The sequence below is a fragment of the Calonectris borealis genome, chromosome 18 (assembly GCF_964195595.1).
Source record: "Calonectris borealis chromosome 18, bCalBor7.hap1.2, whole genome shotgun sequence".
Classification (NCBI taxonomy): domain Eukaryota; kingdom Metazoa; phylum Chordata; class Aves; order Procellariiformes; family Procellariidae; genus Calonectris; species Calonectris borealis.
In genome coordinates, this window is record NC_134329.1 from 4,123,120 (window position 1) to 4,146,317 (window position 23,198).

Below are 23,198 nucleotides of genomic sequence, written 5' to 3' on the forward strand. Positions count from 1 at the left end.
TCCTCGCAACTTTCTCCCTGTTGGAAAAGTGGAAGAAAGACAGCAACAGCTGATGAAGAGCAAAGGGTAAAATGAGATAGTGTAATTGGAAATGCTTAGAGAAATATGTTAGATGAGTATATGAGCGTAATTTAATTTGGGAAACATTTATCAGTTGAGGACTTAAATTTCCATCTGTGCGTCCTCAGAGGAAACAGAGCCGTGTGGCGGTGGTTTCACAGCCTGCTGTGACCATTGCTGGTCAGTGTCCGCACAGCTGGCTCTTGCCAGTTTCACGACGAGGGGAAATGCACTTATTGCCTAGTTCCAGCGCCCCGGTGCTCGCTCACCTGCAGTTCTCCTGAGCTTACCCAAAAGCTCCGTGTGGTGGTGACTTACGGAAAATGGCAGGTAACGAGCCGTCATGCTTCGCTACTGACCTCATACCTACACCAGTTTAGCAGTCATGCTAAGGCGGTATGGGATGGCCCTGGTGGAATAGTCGGCGCAGAGCCCGCCTCGGGGGCCTGAGGGAGGCTGCGCGGCCCCAGAGCGCCCAGTAAAGGGCCTTGCCTGCTGCCTGGGGCGGGGGCCGGCGGCGGAACCTGCGCGCCGGGCTCGGGTTCTCCCCGGGGCGGCAGCCTGGGCGCGCGGCCGGACGGAAGCGGAAGCGCCTCGGCGGCGGTGGCGGGACAGCGGCGGGCTCCGAAGGCGGGCGGTGGGTTCCCTTGGCCGGGCGGGGCGGTGCGGGAAGCTCCGGGGCAGCCGGCCAGCAGCGAGGCCGGGGGGAGAGGCGGGGTCCTGGCGGGTGCTGTGGGGACGGTTGCTACGGGGACGGTGAGGCCGGGGCGGGTTGCTATGGGGACGGCGGGCCGCAGCCCCGGGGCGGCTCGGCTGCGAGGCCCGGGCTTTGCCGTCCGTGGGAGGAGCGAGTGGCCCGCGCCGGGTGCCGGGGTGCCGTGCGGGTGCAGCCCCGGCGGCCTTTGTAACGCGTCCTGGGCGCTTGCCGGGGAGCCTTGCCGAGTCTGCTCGGCGGGTCCGGGCAGAGGTGGGGGCGGAGGCAGTGACCGCCCGGCTGCCCGCCTCGGGGCAGCTCGGCAGGTAAAATACACGGGGGCGTTTGCTGGTGAGAGCTTCAGTGGCTGTTCGATTTCATTCGGGCCTTCTCAAAAGTCCATCCCGCAGAATCAGCGAGTCGATATTTAAAGGAGATACAGAATGCTCAAAGCTGTTGCAGTTTCACATACCAGTTAATGTTTGCATGTATAGCTATTTTTTATCGTGCCAGTTAAATTATTTGTTTGTTTAGTTGTTTATTTACTCAAGTTGTGCACGCTGAGATTGGTTTCAGGTTGTGACTGAGCTGAGAACTGCACAGTTGAAAGTTGGGCAATGTCCGTAATTTGAGCTTACAGGAAACAGGGCAGTATCCCAAACACAGTACTCGCACCCTGCTCTGCGCTCTGCAAGGCCCTGTTGGTACGGTTCCACGCGGCCCCTTGGCCACCGCTAAGTTGCTGCTCTTCACCTGTAAGGAGTCTTTCAGATAAGATACGGTGTGCGCATCCAGTCTTATCCCTTCTGCCTGTGGATGTGGCCTCAAGGGTTGTGGAGCGGGAGGAAGTGTTGTGTTTCTTGCACAGCAGGCCCCTGCCTCTCCCAGAGAAAAGCGGAGGCTGGAGGAAGCCTCCAGTGGAACATCAGCGTGTGCTGTTCGTGTGTTAGAGCCACAGTCAGCCACTATAAGGATCCTCAGCCGGTTGCCGCCTGAGATAACTTTATTTTCTAGTGAAGTCACATTTCTAGTAGCATTCTGACAGAAAGTTCTACTCATGCTTCAACTGACATGGTAGAACATTATATGCATGGGTATTCAGAAGACAGAAGAACAAGCACTTAGCTTGGGAAGACAGAATGCCGGTGTGCTGCAGTGACAGATACCTGCTTGGTCAACTTTTAGAGTGGCTGAGTCTTGCAGAGATGCTAGGATATTGAACTGTAGCATGTTATTAAGAGAAGCTAAAAATTGTCATTTAGTGTCTTGGTTCTGAGTGTAATGTAATTTTAAGATGCTAGCATTTTGGGTTAATCAAGTTTCTTAGACTTTTCAACTCAGAAACAAAGCCCAGATCTACTGATGGGCCTGCTTTCCTGCCTACTGGTGTTCTGGCTTCAAAAGTACATGTGCTAATCTGGCTTTTCTTGCTCTTTTAGGTCCTTAAAAATGGGGAACACAAGCAGCGAGCGAGCTGGACTGGAGCGTCATGGGCATAAGGCATCCCGAGGTGACAGCTCAGGAGGAGCCATCGGTACGAAAGAGGGTGATAGACCAAAAATTTTAATGGACAGTCCTGAAGATGCAGACTTGTTCCCTTCAGAGGAAATGAAGGTACCGCTGGTTTGTTCATGTCTTCTAATGTTACTAGCTTGGGAATGCTGTTCAGTCGTGGTGCTGTTAGCAGCCTTCAGTAATTCTGTCATTGAGCTTACACACAAAACTGACTATCTCCCTTGCTTCCCACGCTAAGGAGAGATACTGCGTTGATGTTCAAACAGATACGATGAGTGTAATGTCATGGTTTCCAGCAAGAATTAATTGTAGAAAAACTAAAATGTAACTGGCTCCAAGCTCTTTCCCAGTTCAGTGCCCCAGCTTCCTCCAGATCCTTAATGCTCTTGCAGTCACCAGTGACATTTTACCTATTATTTTCCGTATTGAAAGATCTGTTAACTGGATTTTTGCTCAGTATTAGCTGGATCGTTAGAAACATCTTGCTGTGTATCGTGTTTCACAAGAAAATCTATCAGAAAATTACACTTAGATTTTTACTGTCGGACAGAGCTGTTTCCTATAGACAACTCATAATCTTTCTGCCAACTACAAATTTTGTGCCTATGGTATTTGTATAATCTAAATGCTTTAGTATATTTCTTCTTGATTATTTTTCTCCCTCCTGTTATATCTGTGTATTTTGAAAACTCTTGTGAGCTCAAGTAATTTCTTTTTAACCTAATTTAGACTGGAGGGAGGGGGATTATTTTGCCTTCCGCTCTTTCTGCAAATTTGGAAGGCTTTAACATCTTTGCAGAATTTGTACAAATGAATTTGTGAACAGCATCTAGAAATGCACAGTTTCTAATCTCTATCTGGCAAAAACTACTTCTAGACTTGTACCTTAGAGAATTGTGCCTGAGCGCAAAAATGCCTTCGGTAAAATATAGGTTGTCTAAGTCTTCCAGGAAAGAATTCCTTTTGATTAAGACACTGTGCTTGTAGGCTCCATTGGAGAAAGAAGAATTCCTAGCTTGGCAACAAGATCTGGAAGTGAATGATAAAACTCCCACTCAAGCTCGACCAACAGTCTTTCGCTGGACTGGAGGAGGGAAAGAAGTTTATTTATCTGGGTCCTTCAACAACTGGAGTAAAATTCCTCTGACAAGGAGGTAATAAACTGCTGCTGCAGTATCGGTGATATTCCTCATGTACTGGGAATGCTTAGTGCAGTGGGAAAGGTGGTCAGTTGATAGATTGGTATTGTGCTTGGATTTGCTACTTTCCTGCTTCTCTTCTCAAGCCCTTGATGAGAATCTGACTTTTTGATTCTTGGATGGCACAGGATGAAAGTTGAGCTGTGCGTCAATTTTGAAGGAGTGATTTGTTCACTAGGCACCATGCACCAATGACCCAAAACAATCCTTATTGTGCAGTCTGCTACCGGGGATAAAGTTGGGGTATGTAAGTTGAAGCTGGTTTTAAGCATAGTGTCTCTGATGGCAGATGTACTTTCTTGCCATATCATTGGCTTTTGCCCAGCTCAAAGGGTCCACATTCTGCTTAGGAAACTCTGAGCCTGGGATACCTGCTGGTAAACTACATGAACGAGAGAATAAATCTGTGTTAAGGTACCACGTGCTTTTTCCTGCCAGAGAGCTCTGAAGCTCTGCTTAATTCTGTACCTGAGTAAGTATTTCATTTAAACCAATGTTTTTTCAAAAATTTAAAGCTTAATGGATGGCAGAGTGTCCGAATTTAACTGTTGATCTGAGCCCTGTTGTCTGTCAACAATGACATATCCATGAAAGGTTGGTCTCCTGCCAGTTTCTGGTGTTTCTCATCTCAGTGAGAGGCTACCTGCATTGTCATTGTTGCAGAAGTGTCTTAGGAAACTTGAGGGAGGAGCATAGTGGCCTGATGAAATGGTGTGGGAGGATTGTTCTGTGCATGAACAATGTGAAATAAATTATCAAGACAGGAGCTGGAAAAAAGGCCAGTGGAACATCAGTATTACTGTCATACTCTAAGTAGAAAGCCTGGGAGACGGGAAGTGGTGAAATGAATCTGGAAGAAGGACAAAAATGTCTCTTTACCGAAGAAAAAAAAAAAAAAAGACAGGTTTGTCTCTTGTCAGATTAGGTATTCTGGGAAAGGAGATACTTGGACCTCCTTAGAGGCTGGATAAAATCATGTTACTGCATCAAATATGCTCAGGTAGAAGAGTTCATTATTCCAAACTGAAATTTCAAATCCAGCTCTGTGGTGGTACACTTGCACTCCTTACCTGAGAGGAAGTAAAGAGAGATACTGGCATTGTGTGGCCTGTTTGGATTGTTCAGATAGAATCAACTGTTTCTCAGCTTCTTTGAGATGCTGGTAAAGATTTCTGAAGAATCAGGAAATTCACAGCACAGGAGTATCAAAATTACCAAGCAGCAGCTATTCAGACCCAAAGTAACTCAGAAGTTGAGTTGGTGTTTTCATCTTCTAGTCATTGTTCATTTATTTCATAGGCATTTGTGAAATGCAATTTATGATAGCAAATTCTAAAAAGCAAGGAAATATGAGTAAGCTGATCTTGTTCCATCAATAGGAGTCTCACAGATAAAATAAGGTCTCATGCACTAACAAGTAACGTGAAGATGTGAGGATGACTTTACAAAAGCTCAGTGCCAATTCCTTGATGCCAGGAATGTGATGCTAGATGTGTTGGGACTTCCTGTCACAGAAGAAATAATCATTAACATTAACCTTAGTTTGATTCTTTACCTTTAGATTGCATGAGATTCTCTTAAACGTGGCACTGCCTTTTTAAGTTTTTGCATGTTAAGGAGGCTTGTATTCTGTGTTACAGTTTATAGATTGAGGTACTCTTCAGAATATTTTGGGGCTGATTGTTTGTCTTGAATTCCAGTCACAATAACTTTGTAGCAATCCTGGACCTGCCCGAAGGAGAGCACCAATACAAGTTCTTCGTGGATGGGCAGTGGACACACGATCCTTCAGAGGTAATGTTTTCTTCGACTCACTGTATTGAGGCATCTGAAGATGAGAAACTGGCTAGTTTCTCTACCAATAGCTGGCCTTTTCGGAGAGAAGGTATTGGTTAATGACAGAAACTGACTTTTTAAACTGGTGAGAGAGAGATTTCTGATCCTAGCTGGCCTAGGTGGCGGCATCAGACTGACAGCCTCAAAGGACAGGAGATTTTGTAACAAATGGGTGACAAGATCTCTTGGGTATTGGTTCATAAGAGATGGTGAGCTTTTCTTGTTAGCGCAAAACTGTCTTTTAGAGCACTGTAGCATTGCTGACAGCCCAAATATCTCTGTGCTGTACTTGCTATCTGTGCCAGAGTGTTGCTATTGCTGCTCTAGATATTTTCGTAGTCCAGTAATTGTGCCAAAATCTACCAGGCCTTTTCCTCCTCCTCTGCTATAAAATGAGATTTAACCCTAGCCTGCCCAGCAGTCCCTACCTGCTTCAGAACTCATCATTCACAATTGCTGGTTCCTGTCTTGGCAAACCTCGCAGAACCTCACAGAATTTACCTTGCAGTAAATTTATCTCTTGGAACCCTCTGCCCTGGATTCTAGTCTTAGCTTTAGTAGTAAACCAGCAATACCAACCGTACTCTGTCCTACATCAGGCCATGCAGATCTTAGCCTGGTTCTGAAAGCCCTGTAGAAGCTAAAAGTAAAGCTTAGTTCCTTGTGTCGTCACTGTTAACTTTAGCCCAAACCTGATCCTAGGCCTTATCTATAGCCCAAGAATTTATCAAGTGCTGTGGACCTAGCAGGTTCAACGGACATGCACCCCCCCAGTCCTAGCTGAGCAATGGTAAGCTCTTTTCATATCTGGTACTAGCATATTTTAAAAGCAATGTATCTCGTTCTTGGTAATGCTGATTGTGTAGTTTTGAGAATCTAACAGTCCTGCAAGCTTTTTTATTCTGACTTTTGTATCTTGTTTCTTCCCAGCCAGTAGTAACCAGCCAGCTAGGTACTGTCAACAACATCATACAGGTGAAGAAAACTGACTTCGAAGTATTCGATGCTTTGATGGTGGACTCCCAAAAATGTTCAGACGTGTCTGGTATGAGCGTACTAGTAATTTTATATCACGCTTTTTAGAGCTGTTAAAAATTCCATCTTCCTTTTATCTGGAGTTAAAGCTCCAGTATAGATTAATCTCCACTTTTGTCAGGCCCTGTGGACGTGTGCAGGAATCACAAATGCACAAAGGAAGAATGTGAAATGCATAAAGGAGGAAGCCTCTGACAGAGCAACACAGGCCACTGTGGATCTGATTAGGAGGAAGTCATGGGTGCTTAATAGCTGTTTGTTTGCCTGTGCGATGTGAAACGGCTGGTTTTGGTGCACTCAGTGGTGGATCAGTCTCTGCCTTACAACATCAAACCAATGTTTGCTGCCTACACTGCTCCTCGTACCATCTTTCTCTGCTAAGGGGATGGGTTGAGGAGGTCGGAAGTTGCACATTGAAAGGTAGAAATTAGGTGCATTTTAGTAGTGCTAACACAGGCTCAGGAATATGTCATATCCTCTCAGTTTAGTATAAATGATCTATATCTTAGAATAATATAAAAATGCTATTTTTGCCTTAAGTTTCCTATTCTAGTGTAACAGAAGGGAGGTAAGGTTTAGCTGGAGTCATCTCTGAGATCAGCCTTGCCACCTGTTCTATAAAAGACCTTTGTAGGGATGGAGATCATGATCAAAGTAGTACCTTAAGTCCTCCTTCAGAAGACCTGTCCTTTGAATCTGAGGCAGAAGGTGCATTTGGTTGTTTTTTGCTATATGCCACTTTCCCCTGGACAAAGCTTTTTTGGAGAAAGAATGTGATTTGTGAGACTTGGACAGTGCAGGAAGTCAGGAGATGATTCTAGCAGATGCCTTCCCCCCACGTGCTGTAACAGCCTTTCGTTATATTGCTTTAAACTCTGAAGAGCTCTATTTATTACCCTGTCCCTGCATGGGAGTAATACCTGCCTTTTACATGTGCGTACCAAGTTTTTAGTGCTTCCCATGGCGGTAACATTGTGGAGCAATGTTTACTATTAAGCGTTTGCTGGAGAAGTGCTGGGCAGAGATGACAGTGAAGTTCTGGAGTGCAGTAGAGCCTTCAGAACTCCGCCTCCCACATCTTCACAGCTAGTCTCAAGTCAGACAGACTTTGGACATCTTAAATCACTTCTTGGGCAGTGACTGATCCTCTGGCACTGCATCAGCTGCTGCAGTTCTTGTACTTACATGCCATTGATTTCTTTTGGCCGCATGTTCCTGGATGTGAAAATTGACTTGGAATACTGGTAAAAACGTACCGTTTTCTTACAGACTGTTTAAGAATAAATATTTAACATCTCTCTGGCAGAGTTGTCAAGTTCACCCCCAGGACCGTACCACCAGGAGCCCTATGTTTGTAAGGCAGAGGAGCGCTTTAAATCACCACCTATTCTTCCCCCCCACCTGTTGCAGGTCATCCTGAATAAGGACACAGGCATTTCTGTGAGTACATCGGTTTGTTTTGCTGACTAAGGGCCTTGAGGGTGTGAACAGATGGGGAAAAATGTGGATGCAGACAGGGGACAGGCAAGGAAAAACCTTAAGAGTAGTTGCCATGTTGGTAAATTCCTTATTACATATGTCCAGATGGATCCATCTGAAGTAAATTTATTTTTCTACTTTGTTCTTTTCAAAATTGAAAAGAAAACTAGATCGCTATTTTACTCCCAGAAACCCTAATCTTCCCACTGCAAGACTATTAAAATGTCAGAAGCACATAAGAAATAATTGAGCTCTATTTCATGATCGCAGAGAGGATGCAGAGGGTTTCACCCTGGAGGGATCTTGGATTGTTCTGAAACTTTGTCTACATTTGTTGATGGACTCAGCGTAAGGAGCAGTGTGATGTATTTGAGGGTATGGCTAGTTACAGACGGTGTTTATCACCCATCAGCTGTGATGAGTAAACTGTGAGTTCTGCTATTTTCACACTGTCTCACTTTCTCTTTCTTCCAGTGCGATCCTGCTCTACTCCCTGAACCCAACCACGTCATGTTGAACCACCTCTACGCACTTTCTATTAAGGTGAGAGGCCAGGGCATGTTTTCACGCTCGCAGCTTTTAGATCACCGTGTAATATGCTCACTTGTTTCCCATCTCCTGTAGGATGGAGTGATGGTGCTCAGTGCTACACATCGTTACAAGAAGAAATACGTGACTACTTTGCTGTACAAGCCAATATGAACGTCACAGTACTTTTGACCAATTGTTCTGGGCCAGTGCAGTCTCAGAAAAAAAATTCTTTTCTTAACCAAATGTACTCCTGCTCTGTGCTGTAGCAAATGAACTGTGATTTCGTATTGTCTCTGAGACTTCCAAGTTCTCCTATATTTGCCTTATTTTCCCAGTCCTACCTTGGAAGTTCTTGGAGATGGCAGCTTCATGGCAACTAGACAGATGGCAAAGGTGTCAGTGCCCATTGTCAGCTCAGTTAAAAAAACACCAATTTAATTAGGCTGAAAAATGTGAGGGCAGCCACAGATTAAAGGCCTTTAGCAGTGAGGCAGACTCTAAGAAATAAATAAGCCAGCCCAAAGTCTAGAAACTTCAGGATTCTTGTGGAATCTTATTTGACCTCAACACTCAGCAAGCAAGCCCATTACTGCTTTCATAACTCATCAAACACGCAATTATTTCAGTAGCAAGTTCCAAACTTGCATGGCTGAAATAAGTGTGAATATTGATGATCTTTTTGTAGCAGCCTTTCTAGGCAAAAATCAGCAACACAATCGCCGACAAGCTCATTTTTATTTTACAGTAGGCTGGGGTGCACTGTGTCTACTGTGAATAGCTCTGTAGTTTTTCTCTTCGTGAGAACTGAAATACAACTTTTCCCCTGTGGAATTTCTGGTAAAGACAATTGTTTTTAATGGCTGGATTTTTCATAAATGTGTCTTGCAGTAATCTGCTTTTTGAAACTAATTTCTCTTGCTGTCACTGATAAGGACTTCCTTAAGCTGGGATAGGTAGCTGTGAGGAAATCGATACATTCAGTTTGGGGATTAGTTCTTCAGTAACAGCCTGAAGGTGGCTGTAGGTCACCTGTATGGCAGTGGCCAAACTTGCCCCTTGGTGTAAGCAGTTGCAGCACGCCGGATGCAGCGCACTGCACCCTTCTGTGCCCAGGGCTAGAGCTGGGCCTCCGCTCCAGGTTGCAGCGTTGACCCTGGGTATGAAATCCCTGGTGCTTCCGCAGCCAGGGCTGTGGGGATCTCTGCAACTTTTTATTCTGTTTGTATTTTCTAAGTGATTATAGTAAGGCCGGGTTGCCTGTACTTGGTACTCGCAGCCCCTTCTATCCCAAAACAAATGCAACATAGATGCAGAACTGCCTGCCAGTGTGCCTCGGGCCTGCCCTGGAGGAACCAGCTGAGGAGGTGACCTGCCGGGTCCTCCCTGCTGTTTGTTTTTTGGTGCCTGAGGGTGCCAGTGACTGTGCCAATGATAACCAGCGCCCGTCCGACTGTGGGGAGAGCGCACGGCACGATCAGTGAGGAGTTTGAGTGGGGACAGAAGCTGCAGCAGCCAGCGTTCAGTGGAACCAGCCGCAGAGGAAGGGCGGTTTGCCATCCTCGGATCTGTTCACTACCCTTGTGGCAATATCCCGAGTAGCTCAGTGGATCTGGGGATAGTGCAATGGTTTTCTCTGAAAACTCCTTCTTCGTTCTGTGCTATGGATGGTATTTGGTATTCTGAAATACGGAATTGCTTTTGTTTTCAGCCTCTTTAGAAACAAATAAAACATTTTCAAGAAAAGTGGGTGACTTGCTTTGTTATTATCCTTTCCATCTTTGGTAACCTCAGCTTCCTTGAGGCTTGTTTTTTATAACCCTTGATTGCAGTTTTGCGCCTCGGTGGATTGTACAAGCTTTTCATTCATAGATGCAGTTCGAAATACTTTGTCCGCTTGCAGTTAATCAGTGAAGAAGACGAGGAAGGTGTGAGTGTGTATTTGTGACGTATCGTTTACAGGAAGAACAGGGGTCCAATTACTTACATGCTCCAGCGATCCGTTCCTTAGGGCTGAGAAAGTTGGTATTAGCCTTAAGCCTCCCATCGGCTCCTCTTTGTTCCAGCCAGCCAGTCTTCAAGCAGACTTTTTTTTCTCCAAGCCTTTCTCCTTGCCAGCGTGTAATTGCAGGTTGGATATGGTTTGTGGCGTCACATGGATTAGGCATTGGATTAGGCTGTGCAGTGGGACAGCCTCTGTCATATTTATTGGCACCAGAGAACGCTGACTTGTGAGGCGGTCAGGGAAGAGGCCGCGGGATGCGTGACCAGTGCTGGTACCGCAGAGCAGCATGTTCTGCGGGGAGGCCTGTCTGCGGTGCCGGGGCGGGGAGGTGGGGGGTCCTTTTAGCTGGAGCTGGTCGGGTCAGGGCAAAGATGCATCAATAGCAGAGAAGGGGCAGCAGGTTGGAACAGTTCCACTTAACTAATTTAACAGATTGCCTTTTGTTGAAATGTGAACGAACTCAGTCAAAACACCTAGAAATTTAAATGTAGAAGTATATGCTGGTAGATAAATGTGTGACCACAGCCATTCTTTGTCAGTTCCCTGCCAGAGAGAAACCTGGTTAAATAATAGTAAATAATGGTGTTAAATAATGGCTTCTCCTTCCACAGCAGTGTCAGCAAAGGTGCGCCAGGCCCCGATGTCTTGTAGGGCAATGGTGCTATTGCACAGGAGCGGCGGGGGGGTCTCCTGGGACACGCTTTGCTGCCGGCGTAGTAGGAGTGGTCACGGTCCGTTACCTGAAGGAGGGCTCAGGGCCTGCAGCTTGGGGAGGTGTGGGCAAGTGAGCCCTGGCGCCTGGCTGTGGCTCTTTGCTTGGCGTATATGCCACAGTGGGAGCGCTTGGCCAGACACCGTGGGCCAAGGCACCAGCAGTAAATGCCCCCGGAGCGCGTGACGGGGCTGAGCTGTGTGCTGCAGGGTGCTGAGCACGGCTTGAAGGCTACAGAAGCAAACTAGGTGAAGGCATTTGTGCAGCACTGAGTCTGTGTGGTAGAATAAGCGTCAGCAGCGCAGAGGCACGTGTGGGAAGGAATTTTTCAGCTGTGTTCGAAGAAGAGTAGATGTGAGAATGTATTGGCAGACAAGTCATGCAGCGAGTCCTCTTAAATGCTTTTAGTGCCAGCAGGGAAATGATACAAGTTTCTTATTTGAATGACCTAGAACTAATTTTTTTTTGCTAGAAGAGAGGAGCTTAGAGGTAGCTTAATAAGTTTGTTGTTTTTTTTTTTTTCAGTTGCAAAACAAATGTTTCACAAGTCAAAGACTAAAGAAGCAGAAACTTTGAGAAATGGAGAACAGAAAGGAAGGTGAAAGTATGCAATACTGTCCACACTTCTCATTAGTTCTCGCTAAGCTTTGTGGATTTATTTCCAGTTACATATATGCATGACTCACTCCAGGCTCTTCATCAGTGTTGGTATGGTGGAGCCACAGGGCAGAACCAAATATGTTACAGAAAGTTTTTTCTGTTTGGTGGTGGCTTTTTGTAGTTTGCAGCCTATAGCCATGCCTCAGATGGTAAAGAGCACTTGGTACGTGGCGCGCAGCTGGCACTGCACCATTAGCTTTTGCAGCCCAAAAAAAGCTTTGCTCGTTTGCCTCAGAAACCGGGGTGAGGGGCCCAGGCTTTGTGACCAGCAAGCAGCCCAGCACCCCACCTGCGGGCTTGCAGGAGTAATTATTCTGTGGCCACCTCTGCCTTCCTCTGCTTGCTTGGGTGAATGAGCACAGCTGCCGCTGGCCCAAGGGCCTTTCCCAGACGGAGGGGGGCAGGCACCAGGTGGCCGCCACTGACATCTCCCAGGAGCCAGAGCTGCCCCTCAGCCCCCCCGGTTCCTTTCTCTTCAGCAGGGGCATCTCGGGAGCGCTGGCTCCTGGCACGGCGGGCGGCTGATGAAGGAAGAGGTAGACGGGTTGATTTGGGTTTCACTTTGGGGTGGGGGCTTTTTTTTTTTTTTTTTTTTTTTGCTAGGTTGTTTTCTGCTTGACAGGTGAGTGCAGACTGTGTTCCCTTATTGTAATGGAATGAAGCAAATCCCTCCAAAGGCAAAAGCTGGGTCAAGAGTTGGATTTATTAGCTCGCTTACACTTCCCACCCACATCTCGAGGTCTGTGCTGTTATGTTTATTCTTGGCTGTTGCTAGGAGAGCACATTTTTTAAGGTAGAGGCAGAGACTTTTGTTAGTCATTTTTGGGACTCTTGAGTAAGCCGTTACATTCTGTGTCTACGGCAGAAATAAGAGCTCCCTGCCCTCCCCGACCCCCTAAATTTTAGCACAGCGCATGGTGGTCAAGCTGACAGTGGATTGGTGCAAGGTTCTTGGTAATCAAAAGGCTCAATAAATAATTTTTTTTTACTCCGCCAGTTTCTGGATTATTTTAGTTTTCTTACAATTCTGATCATGCATCATAGGACTGCAACAATGAGCTTTAAATAAGTATTCTTTGTGCACAGTAAAATAGAAATAAAGGAACATTTAACAAGTTAGCATTTCATCATATACATCAGATAGTAGGCACAATAGATAACTCAAGCAGCTTGGTCTTTATGTAGAGCATTTTCATGAAGAATGTCATGTAGACCAGAAAGTGAGAGGAGCTATTAGTAACCCGCCCACACCCCCTCCAACAAGCCCTTTATTGGGGTAAGGGGGTGGGTATGAACACGGAACAGTAGGAGGACAAATTAAGTTACTGTAGGCAGCAGTGTGAATATTAAAAACCTCTTCCTGTGAAAGAATACTTCAGACCCTGTAAAAACTGGTTCAGTTAAAAATAGATGTATTTACATTTAAGTCTGATCTAGCAAGTTTTCCCAGCAGGTGTAAGTTAAGCTGTACAGTAACTCTGCAGGTTGTACTCAATCTGACTTGAATTGTGAATGTGTGTTTTTTTTTAAAAGTTGCAGCTATTAGGCCTTAAAGCACCAGCGTATTACAGTGGTGGATGAGTCACTATCTCCGTCCGCTTTGCTACCAGTACACTGCTGGGATAAATCCCAAACCTGTCATTAGATCACACTATTGTTAATCAAGATGTTTTTTCCAGCTCAAGATGTGTGGGTCATTTACCAGGGCGAGACTGTTTTCCCAGATACTCACACGTGTCTTACCTCTACCCATATCACTAGTTAAGTACACGAGGGCAGAATTTAGCTGTAGGTGTTTGCAGCCGACTGCTGCTATAGTAAAATATTTGGACAAATCCACCTGTTTTAGTTCATATGAACATGCTTTGTTTTTGTGAAGCCACTTATGCTACGTGTTCAGGGAATCACGACTATTACAATGCTAGATATTGTCAAGGTTAGCTCTTTGGTAAGCTTTGACGCCTATAGATTACACAGCCTCTAATGCTGGGTGCAATGGTCGGATGGCTCAGTGTTACTCTATGTAGAAGGAAGCGTTCATTTCACCATGCCAGTCAAGATAGTTATTTGTTTTATTTGGTTATCGTTCAACAACAAAGTTCAATACTTTCCAGGTGAAGTGTTGAACTGTCCCTCTGGTTCCCTCCCTTGTCAATAATAAAAAGGTAATGAAGAAAAATCCTGTACTTTTAGAGACCTAAAACCTCATTTATGCTAACAAGCTTCAATTGCAATTTAATGTTACAATATTTCTTCATGGGAGCGAGGAGGACTAAGCTGAGGCCCCTCCAGTGTCTGAAGATGGCTGTCCACAACCACCATTAAAACAAAAAGCTAGTGTTGAAAAACGCACAGTTTACAATAAAAAAGTAGAAACCAATTCAATTCCCTTTTGTTACGAATATAAAGTTTCTTGTAAATATGTACAGTCCTTTGAGCTATTTCTATAGCAGGAAGCATTTCACGAACAAGACACAAGATATACACTTTCAGGACTCAACAAGCCCGTTTCTGAGGTCTTGAAGATCTTCCATGAGATGCAAAGATTTAAAGACTGATCTCAGTGACCTTTCAAAATATTCAGACCAGGAGACAAAAACTTTCACCAAGTTTCCTGCCAAATCATCTGATCTAAAATAACCCAACAGACAAGAGAACAGAATACAATATTCATGAAACTCGCCAAAGGACACTGACAAGGCATTTGAATTGTTATGGGTTTCTAGAACAGGTTAGCACAGGCTTGCAAGGGACTAGCAGAAGTTTGAGTGTGGCCAAGGGAAGATTGGATGCAGTTTTGCTCTTTCTAGTTGTAAAGAACATGGTGGTTCACTTAGAATGTTGCTATTGCAGATTGAATGGTCAAAACCTGCTTTGAAAATCATTTGCTCTCTGCTTCATGTTCACAGCAAAAGAGAATAGAAAGCAATAAATGGCTCGAGGTTAGATACGCAGAAGCAAAGGCGAAGGCGTGTTCAGTAACCGCTAAAGCTGTTCATTGTGAGTATCCTCTTGTGCCGTGACATTTGGTTCTTACTGTACGACAAGTTACAGGTCACGGGAAGAGCCAGCCCTGGGCTGCTCTTCCCTCTGGGGAGCCCGGGACTGTCAGGACCACGGTGTCGTGTCTGAAGGGACCACGTTCAATGCTGAGAGGAGAAGACAAGTGTGACTCTAATTCTTGTCATAGAATAAGGCTCGTTAACTCCTCCTTGCCAAATTTCCAGAGTAATTAACGGTTATTTTGCAGCATAATCTAAAGGTTTCAGTTAATTTACAAGTGAGGTACAATACACTACTCAGCAAAGCAACCTAAAAGGAGAGAGCAGCCAGTGATGGTGCAGCAGCATGCAGTGAACTGTCATGCAGAAGACCTGGATAAAGTCTTACACCCCAGTAGCTTATCGGTAATGCACTTTGTCTCAGGGCAGGGCACATGGGATCGTTTAAAGCAGGGTTCTTCCCTCCCCATCAGAGCTGCTCTAGAGCAATTTTAGTGAGAACAAAATAACTTTCAGAAGCGGCAGGTGAACAGACTAATCAGAAGTCATTTTTCTTGTGTTCTGTAGAGAATATCCAATCACACCTTCTATTGAAAGACTCGCTCACCTTGGCCCTTCTGTTTCCAGGCCACCAGGCACTCCCAGCACGTCTCAGAACTGTGATCAATTATCTGGTAAGGGGCGCTAACCACATTAAAGACCTGGGGCGGGACTCTAGTCCCATGTAATTTCTTTGATGAACTACTAGGGACTAAAGTGAATACAAAAAGTTCATGAACTGCTTGAAAGAGTAACAGTGGTACAAAGTGCAAAAACAGGAGTGCAGGAAAGTGCAGAGAAATTAACTGAGATGCGAACAATCTTCAAAAGCGTCACGTCTCCCGATGCAGAGCTAGCTGTGGCCCAGGAATGCTGTTTTGGTAACTGGGCAGCAGACATATGGAGTGCATATACTCAGTATATTTCCTTTTTTTTCCTGCAGGTCAAGATGAGTAACTTTGTCTAGCTGAGACTTACACTGAAGACTGGTCCCAGACCTGGCAGGGAAATAAAAAGACAGTTACAGGTTGCACATATTTTTCTCACGTGCGCACAGGTGCCAGCAGCAGTACGTCGCCTAACTACTGCTGCCACCGCTGAGCGAGTGCTGCATGCCTGCTTGCTTCTAGGTGGCATAATTCTGGCAAAGGCAAGTACTACCAGCATCGCTGAACACAGCAGGCTCCCACATTCCTTTCTCCAGACACTGTCCCCCTTCAAGTCCTCAATAACTCGACTTCTGTTTGCTTTCAGATCTGGAGGACTTTAGCCTGTTCCAGAGTCAAGCTGCTTTTGCAGTTACAGAACTAGCAGAAGGGAAGGTGTGCACAGGGCCAGTGAGTTACAGCATATGTGCCCTGATTTAATAGAAGTTGAGGGGGGTGAGATTTGGTTTGCTCTTGTACTTTACAGTACCACCAGCTCTTCTGCAGTACCTGCCTTTTCCCGAGAACAGAGAAGTGCCCCAGGCTCCTGACTTACTTTATTGACTTGGGCAAGGGGCGTTCTGGCACCGCTCACAGGCATTCGTCCTCGGCTGCTCTCTTCAAACAGCCTTCCAGGGGACCTTTCTCTGCGGGTGCTCAGGAGCCGGCCTGGAGATTTCTCCCTCTCCAGTGGTCGCCCAGGTGACTTGTCCCTCCGCAGCTCTGTCCTTCCCTCGCGGTACCGATGTGGTGTGCTTGGTTCTCGAGGGTGGCTTGGACCTTCCGGTGGTCCTGGGCTTGATGCTACCCGCTTGGTTATGTGCTCGTTGTATGTGGGCGGACCTCTCTTGTTAGGGCTACTGTCATTCAAAAATAATGGACGCGAACAGCTGAGCGACAAAAACCTCATGTTACATTTTCTTTTAGCAAAAATGTAACTTTCCCCAAACACCCAGCATCAGACCTCCCTGAGCCAAGATATTTTGATAGCTGAGTATTCATTACAGTAGCCACATTAGTAAATTGCTAATGTAAGTCATGTCTATGTATAGGCCACAAAACTACTTCAGCAGTATACTTTTCCATATAAAAGTACACTAAAATTTGATACATGTCTTTTCACATACAAAATTTTCAGTAGCTCTAGCATGTTCAGGCCAGGTTAGGATGAGCTACAAGCCTCAATTTCTCAGTTTCCAGCGCACAGTGGCACTATCAACCTCAGTATTTATTCACCTGGCTGAAGTATCGCCGTTCTGCTGAACAGAATAAGATCATATCACAACTTCCCAACGCTGTCTCCCTAAGGCGTAGTCATTATTTAAGAGGAAAGGGCTCCTGCTTTAGAGAGTGTTACAGTCAATCGATGTTTAGTGTCATATTAATAGCATCTAAGCTCACCAAGCTTTGAAGTCACAGCTATATCACAACATAAAAGTAAACCAGCTGAAGATGACAAAGCATTTGTGGAGGAGATTACCCGCATATTCCTACAGAGCTAATGTTTCTTTGCCTTCTGGATTTTAAAACATCAGTGACTCTACTCCTTGTTCCATTCCAGTGTTACAACAGCTGGCTAACGCCAGCCTCTGTCTCTGAGAATGGAACCAGGGCATCCAACATTTCCCCCCCATTTCGGGGGAAAAAGCCATCTGGAGCGAAGTTTGCTTACGAGGTGCACAAGGACCGTAACACAGGGACTTCATCATACCTGCGTGTAGCAGAAGATCCTCTGTGGTGCTGCTCATTGTTGGTCTCCTTCACTAGATTGCCCTTACAGCAAATCACCCTTAATTTGTCTTGGTAGGAGGAGGCCAAGTAGATAGCTCCAGATGAAATTGCAGGCCCTAGATACCGCGGATTCGGTATCTCCAAGTGGGCTCGTGCAGGAGTTCTGGGTAAAATTGCAGGAAAAAGCCTTTACTATGACAACACTGTCCCTTTTCCGGGGAAGTACACATACTCTTGCAGCGCATGCTGTTCAAAGTCATGAAAAGAGAACAACTTACCCTAGAGAAGCTCGTGCCTGAATCTCGATCACCTCAAGGGAATTGAAGTGGGTCACAAAGAGATAGGGCTCCCTGTAGGCTGAAGGAGCATCACAGAGGGAGGAAAAACACAAAATAAAATTCTCTATTAAAAACTTCTAAAAAGCATCAGTGAGCACAACAGAGCCTCACAGCCCCTTAGGAAAATTAAGGGAATATCTTTTCTGTAATAAGACATGGACACTATTACTAAATAACGAGATGCAAGCTTAAAGAATTGTTGCTTTGAAACGATCTGTATCTCTAGAATTTTACTAACCAAAAATGGTGAGAGAGGCAATAAATACAGACTCTTAACTGAATAAAATCCCACTGCGTAGTGCGAAAGGCCGGAGGGAACCACACTGACATTATATATTCTTGACTATTTCAGAAACTTCCAAGCATCACTAAAAATTCCACTAGCCAGTTCAGTCACTGTCAGACGGGGAACATTAAGGAAATATAACTTTGGTTTAGTTTTCCTCAAATTGTTTATACTTCAGAAGGTTTGCCATTTGGATTTATAATTATCTTAAATCATAGGAAAATCTCCACAGTTTCTGGGAGAATTGGGAGAGGGAAGAAGAAACGGAAGCGCTGAGTGAAGAGTACCTGTCCCACAAGGGTGCTTCCTGGTTTCAATAATTTCCATAATCCAAGTGAATGTCCCTCAACACCTACCAAAAGCTAAGGGCAAGCGATTCCATTTCAGGTCATCTGTCCTACTGCGTCTTCCATAGGAATCCACAAAGACACCGAACTCTGCCAAGAAAAGTAATGTCACGTCATGAGCACGTGCCCGAACTTAATTCATTTATTTTTGAAGTGACAAAGGCAATTGACCCTGGGCTTGTGAGCAGGGACAGGGTGCTTACTATCTTGCAAATCCTAGAGTGCTGTGAATTACTCTAATTGACATTGAATTGGCTACATGTAGGAGTACTTTCAGTACTGAAAGGTACTGCAATTCTAGGTCTCGCTATACCAATTAAGGTAAGTTTATTATTTAATCTACAGTTGGGAAGACTGTGAGACTCCTACTGTAAGTCACCCAAAATTACTGCCAGTGAGCTGCTGAAGCCTTCCTGTGCACCTCCATGACACTATCCTAGAGGACCAACAAAAGCAGCTATACAAAAAAATAACACCCTCTTTTATTTGATCACAAGAAGACTAAACAGTCTCATCTGTCTGTATGGAAACCAGACAAGAATGCCAAAGGTTGAAAACCCCTTAACATTTTATCTGGATAATCAAACACCTGCTTGCACTTAACATTGACAACAATCCCTTCCCTTTAGGCACAGAAGCCTACCGTGGTAACCGATCCACAGGCATGGAGAACTTTTAAGCCAGAAGCAAGCTGACCAAAAGCACCTCAACAAGTGCTATTTTAGTGCCAATGCGCTGTGCGTCTTACTGTTTAAACCACCAGCCACAACTCTTCCAGGGCGCTTAGATTCACAGTCTTCAACAAATCTTCGTTACCAGGTACTAGAAAGTCGTCTCCATTCAGCGTTCCTTCACAACAGTACTGGGTACCTTCTGGCAGTTCGCGTACCAGAGAGAGCAGATGTAGTGCAACAACTGCACAACCATACCACACACACTTACCGTGGAAACACAGCAGGTACTCCTCCCTCTGCCCCGTTGGGTTCACTTGGATGATACTGACTGGAAAACTGTTGGTGGAAGCAGCAAACACAGCAGAGGCCAAAGTGTGGTCATTTTTGTCCAGAAACTCTGCAAAGAGAATGGGGAAAAAGATCAGCACCAACGTTTTTTTTTCTAAACTGCTTTAGAAAAGCCCCACCAAAGCATCTGTGGAGCCACTTGGTGTGTTCCTCAGGAAATGTCTCCTACCCTCCAGTGTATACTGCTTCATCTCAATTTCATAGAACTTGTTGGTTCCAATGATGATGCTGTAAGTGGTCAAATGGATGCAGCTGCAAGGCTCAGAGGTTTCGATCTCCTGGAAAAGAGGAGGAAAGTACGGACCTGTATTAGTTCCCTATAACACTTTACAGATTTTTCTTATTTTGGAAGATTATATATTGCCACATTTATTGCTTTAAAAGGGAGAGACAGCAACCTCAAAATCACTAACTGTCTCTCAAAAGCAAAGTATCTCTGCAGTTAACACTTAAGAAGTTAGCTTGATGGCTCCTCAAGCAAAAAGGAAGACAAACATACACCATCTTCTTTCCTTCTTTGTACAACGTAACACAGATATGTTGTCCACCAAGATTTGTATTGTCATTGAACAGGTAGGATAGCTCTGTGGGTTAGCCTGACGCAACACAGGGATCCCAAGATCTTCTGAGGACAAGATTCCTTGCATAATTCCTAGTTTATCTGGAAATTTACTTGGCAGAACAGAAGAGCATATTCTGGGCTTGCTGCCATCTTGTTAGGATCTAAATTCACTTGTCTGGATTAGTAAAGATAAGGAAAACATGCCTTCTGAAACACGCCTTTAGATGTTTTGCGTGTAAGCCCTTGGCAGTATGGAGGCGAATGGCGGCACTAGCAGAGGACGGTGACTGTACATCTTCAGTGTTTCCTGCCGGCTGCTGCTCCATGGTGAGCGGGAGTTGGTATCAGCTACAATGCCTGTAGATGTTCCAGGTTTGCTGGCATCCGCATTGATTGTGCCAAGATCTTCTCCATCGAACATGTCTTTACTTTACATCTGAATTACTGTGCCGACGCTGCTGCCTTACAGCAGTGCCAGTGTAGCACTCAGTGGGCATAAAAGCCTCAGTCAAGCTGTAAATTGAACTGGTGCCTTCAACGTAACCTGCAGAAGCTCACAGGGATATGTAGTTTGACCTGAACATCCCCTGATTTGTGAATGGGAGAGGACATGCGTTTCTGGGTACCAGCCCATTTTAAGGCAGGGAGTGTTTAAGTTCTCTGTTCTGAGGAGAGATGCCTAATATTTTGGTTTTTTCTGGATGTGTATGAGCATATAAAATTTATTCGTGACAATTCCTTGGACTTGCCTTCGAGAGGAATAGTGGGTTAGATGCTCAGAGTATTATCTGCCTGCAGTTGGCTGTCTGAGGAAGAGTTGCCGTAGTTCTGCTTTTCATACCCATGCACGGCAGAATGAAGCAATACACGTACCAGCACCGTACAGTACCGGTGTTGCAGGTGGACAGGGCTACATACAGAGGAGGCGTACACACAGCCACGTGAGATCCACATCTTACCGCCTTGTTTGCTGGCCAGGAGAAAGTACACGTATATCAGGGTAAGTATGGGAAACAGCTGCCTATCCTGTGATGGAATCATACCAAATACCCTTTGATTTTCACTGGTACAGTAAGTAAATTCAGATACCCATTGCTTCCTCAATTGCAAAGAAGAGAGAAGTCGTTTGTTATGGATTTCTCCAAAGACAACAGAGGTGAGGGAACACTGCTGGACAATTAAGAAGAAAGCCTTTTCTGGGTAAATAAGCGAGGGTATGATTACCGCTGAGTCCAGTATCTCAGAAAAGCGTAGTTCTGTTCTGCATCTCTCCAAATATGCCAACTCTTATTAAAGGAAATTGCTGCCTACTCCAGTTTTAGTCAGTGCATGTTGCAGCTTGTTATCATTTTAGCTGACAAACAAATGTTCTTATGCATGCAAAAAGGTTTAAGATGTTTGCTCCAAAGCAAAGTCTTAGTGCAATCTGTGAATTACCTTAGCTACTGGAGGGAATTACTAAACTCACCTTTCTGATACAGAACTTGCTCAAGCTCTCATTGTATCGCAGAACAACCACTTTATTGGGCATGGCAGCACAAATACAAAGACCATTCTCAACCTGAAAAGAAGATTACAAGCACAGTTCAGGATGGTAATACAGAGTAAATTCTAATGCTGAGCGTGTGAAATGGATCTGAGTACCTCTTGCCACAAAAAGAACTTTGCAGAGATGGGCAAGTACATTTTTTAATAGGGTAGTTACTGTGAATTAGTGAAATAATGAAAAGTCTCTTCACATTCTCAAAAAAGAATGTGAATTTGAACTGCTTCTATGATTTCTTTTATACTTGAAAGAAGTTAATAAAAAATTGGAAGATTTTCAACAGAAAAATGTTTCATTAAAAGGGATAAGAAATTCACACAGGTTAGGTCTAAATTTTAACCCCTGAAACTGTTATCTTAAACGTCATCTTGAAATGAATGATGTTCAGTTTGTAATCAAAGTAGTCTGTAGAATTAATTGTTAATGAGAATTTTTGCTGTGGCTAAATGTTCTATGCTAAAACTGGGAATTGATGTAAATATCAAGCGTTATCAAGAGACGCAAACACCTAAGTAAATTTGCTAGCCTGGAAACTGTTAAATGAGATTCAAGAACTAACAATGGATGGAATTCACTGATTATAAATCTCAAAATTGAAGTCAGCTGTGAGGAGGCAGTTATACTATGCTGTGCTGTATTTCTTATTATGTAGCAGTTTAGACTATACCATCATGTCATCCTGACTGAATTTATTCATATTTGTAGTAGATCCTCCATACTGGCTCCAGCTCAGCCTCTCTTCAGCCCCTATACTCTTCTGATTTGAAGAAAAAGATTTAAAAGAAGGATATAGACCTTGGATTTGTTGCCAGTGAAGTAAAGGTGCTGATTTCATTAATATTAAACTCAGTGCCGTATAAAGGGTGGTCTGGGGGCATGAGGGAGCTGTATCCTACCTTTCCAGCAGCAAAAAGGTGACATCCTTTGACAGCCTCAAAGATGTTTGGTGAGACATCAGGCTGGGCTGGGAGGTGAGACTGGGCTAGAGATTGCTTCACTTTCTTTACATCAACAAGACACAGAGCCCTTTCTTCTCCTGGAAACAAAAATGGTTACGTTTTGTCACGGGAAAACTCCCTATTCTCTACAAAAGTCTGTTGTTACCCAAGCAGCAGCTTATCATTACAGGCTGTTACTGTGGTAACAGTCACAATGTGCCATGTAGAATTCATCCCATATTATTCCTATTAAAAGTGAAACGGAAAACTTACAAAAACCCAACCACACAACAGGCAGTGAATCCACTGGGAGAACAACCATTCTCTCTGTGGATTATTAGTGTTGCTAAGGTCTAGTAGGTCACAGTAACAGAGGCCTCATTAGGACACTATTCAAAATTAGCCAGGAAGTCTTATTTTACCCTTCAGAACTTCTTAAAGTAAAAGGTGCTTTAGCCTCTCTGTGCCAACAGAACCAGCAATGGACTTCCAATAAATCTCATTATAGGCCAAGCCCAGTTCCTCTCGGAAGTCTAGCGATACAGTAACATAGCCTTCTCCTAATTTTGCGTGAGGTTTTCTTTTTCCAATTGCTTTTTTCTCTGCTACCCTGAAACAAAGCAAGCATGGACAGCTTAAATCCTTACAAGGGGAAAAATGCAGAACAAACAGAACAAGAGAGAGAATTTGTTTTTCACTCCCTACAAATGTCATATAGACACTTGATAATTTGGGCTT

The 23,198-nt window shown here is 44.6% G+C and overlaps 2 protein-coding genes across 2 annotated transcripts in view; one reads left to right on the top strand and one right to left on the bottom strand.

The window, feature by feature from the left end:
• Positions 1-624: 624 nt before the first annotated feature.
• On the top strand, positions 625-10,092 carry PRKAB1 (protein kinase AMP-activated non-catalytic subunit beta 1). Its single transcript, XM_075167295.1, has 8 exons — positions 625-697; positions 2,194-2,368; positions 3,257-3,423; positions 5,169-5,262; positions 6,235-6,349; positions 7,646-7,779; positions 8,293-8,361; positions 8,443-10,092. Exons 2-8 carry the CDS (start codon positions 2,204-2,206, stop codon positions 8,518-8,520), a joined length of 822 nt encoding a protein of 273 aa, XP_075023396.1. The 5' UTR covers positions 625-697; positions 2,194-2,203; the 3' UTR covers positions 8,521-10,092.
• Positions 10,093-13,777: 3,685 nt separating this feature from the next.
• Positions 13,778-23,198, bottom strand: part of CIT (citron rho-interacting serine/threonine kinase) — a 74,484-nt gene continuing 65,063 nt past the window's right edge. Inside the window, exons 40-48 of the mRNA XM_075167261.1 lie at positions 22,419-22,558; positions 21,445-21,537; positions 19,584-19,692; positions 19,335-19,463; positions 18,402-18,482; positions 17,700-17,778; positions 17,402-17,584; positions 16,247-16,550; positions 13,778-15,762 (exon numbers count right to left, since the gene is read on the bottom strand). Coding sequence (XP_075023362.1) covers positions 15,739-15,762; positions 16,247-16,550; positions 17,402-17,584; positions 17,700-17,778; positions 18,402-18,482; positions 19,335-19,463; positions 19,584-19,692; positions 21,445-21,537; positions 22,419-22,558 — 1,142 coding nt within the window. The 3' untranslated portion in view covers positions 13,778-15,738. The remainder of the gene's footprint in view (positions 15,763-16,246; positions 16,551-17,401; positions 17,585-17,699; positions 17,779-18,401; positions 18,483-19,334; positions 19,464-19,583; positions 19,693-21,444; positions 21,538-22,418; positions 22,559-23,198) is intronic.

What these genes read in the sequence shown, in the direction of transcription:
- PRKAB1 (XM_075167295.1), top strand. Translation starts at nt 2,204, where the DNA reads ATGGGGAACACAAGCAGCGAGCGAGCTGGACTGGAGCGTCATGGGCAT. An exon ending in AAAATGTTCAGACGTGTCTG is followed by an intron (nt 6,350 to 7,645) that starts GTATGAGCGTAC and finishes TCTCTCTGGCAG; the next exon opens with AGTTGTCAAGTTCACCCCCA. An exon ending in ATAAGGACACAGGCATTTCT is followed by an intron (nt 7,780 to 8,292) that starts GTGAGTACATCG and finishes TCTTTCTTCCAG; the next exon opens with TGCGATCCTGCTCTACTCCC.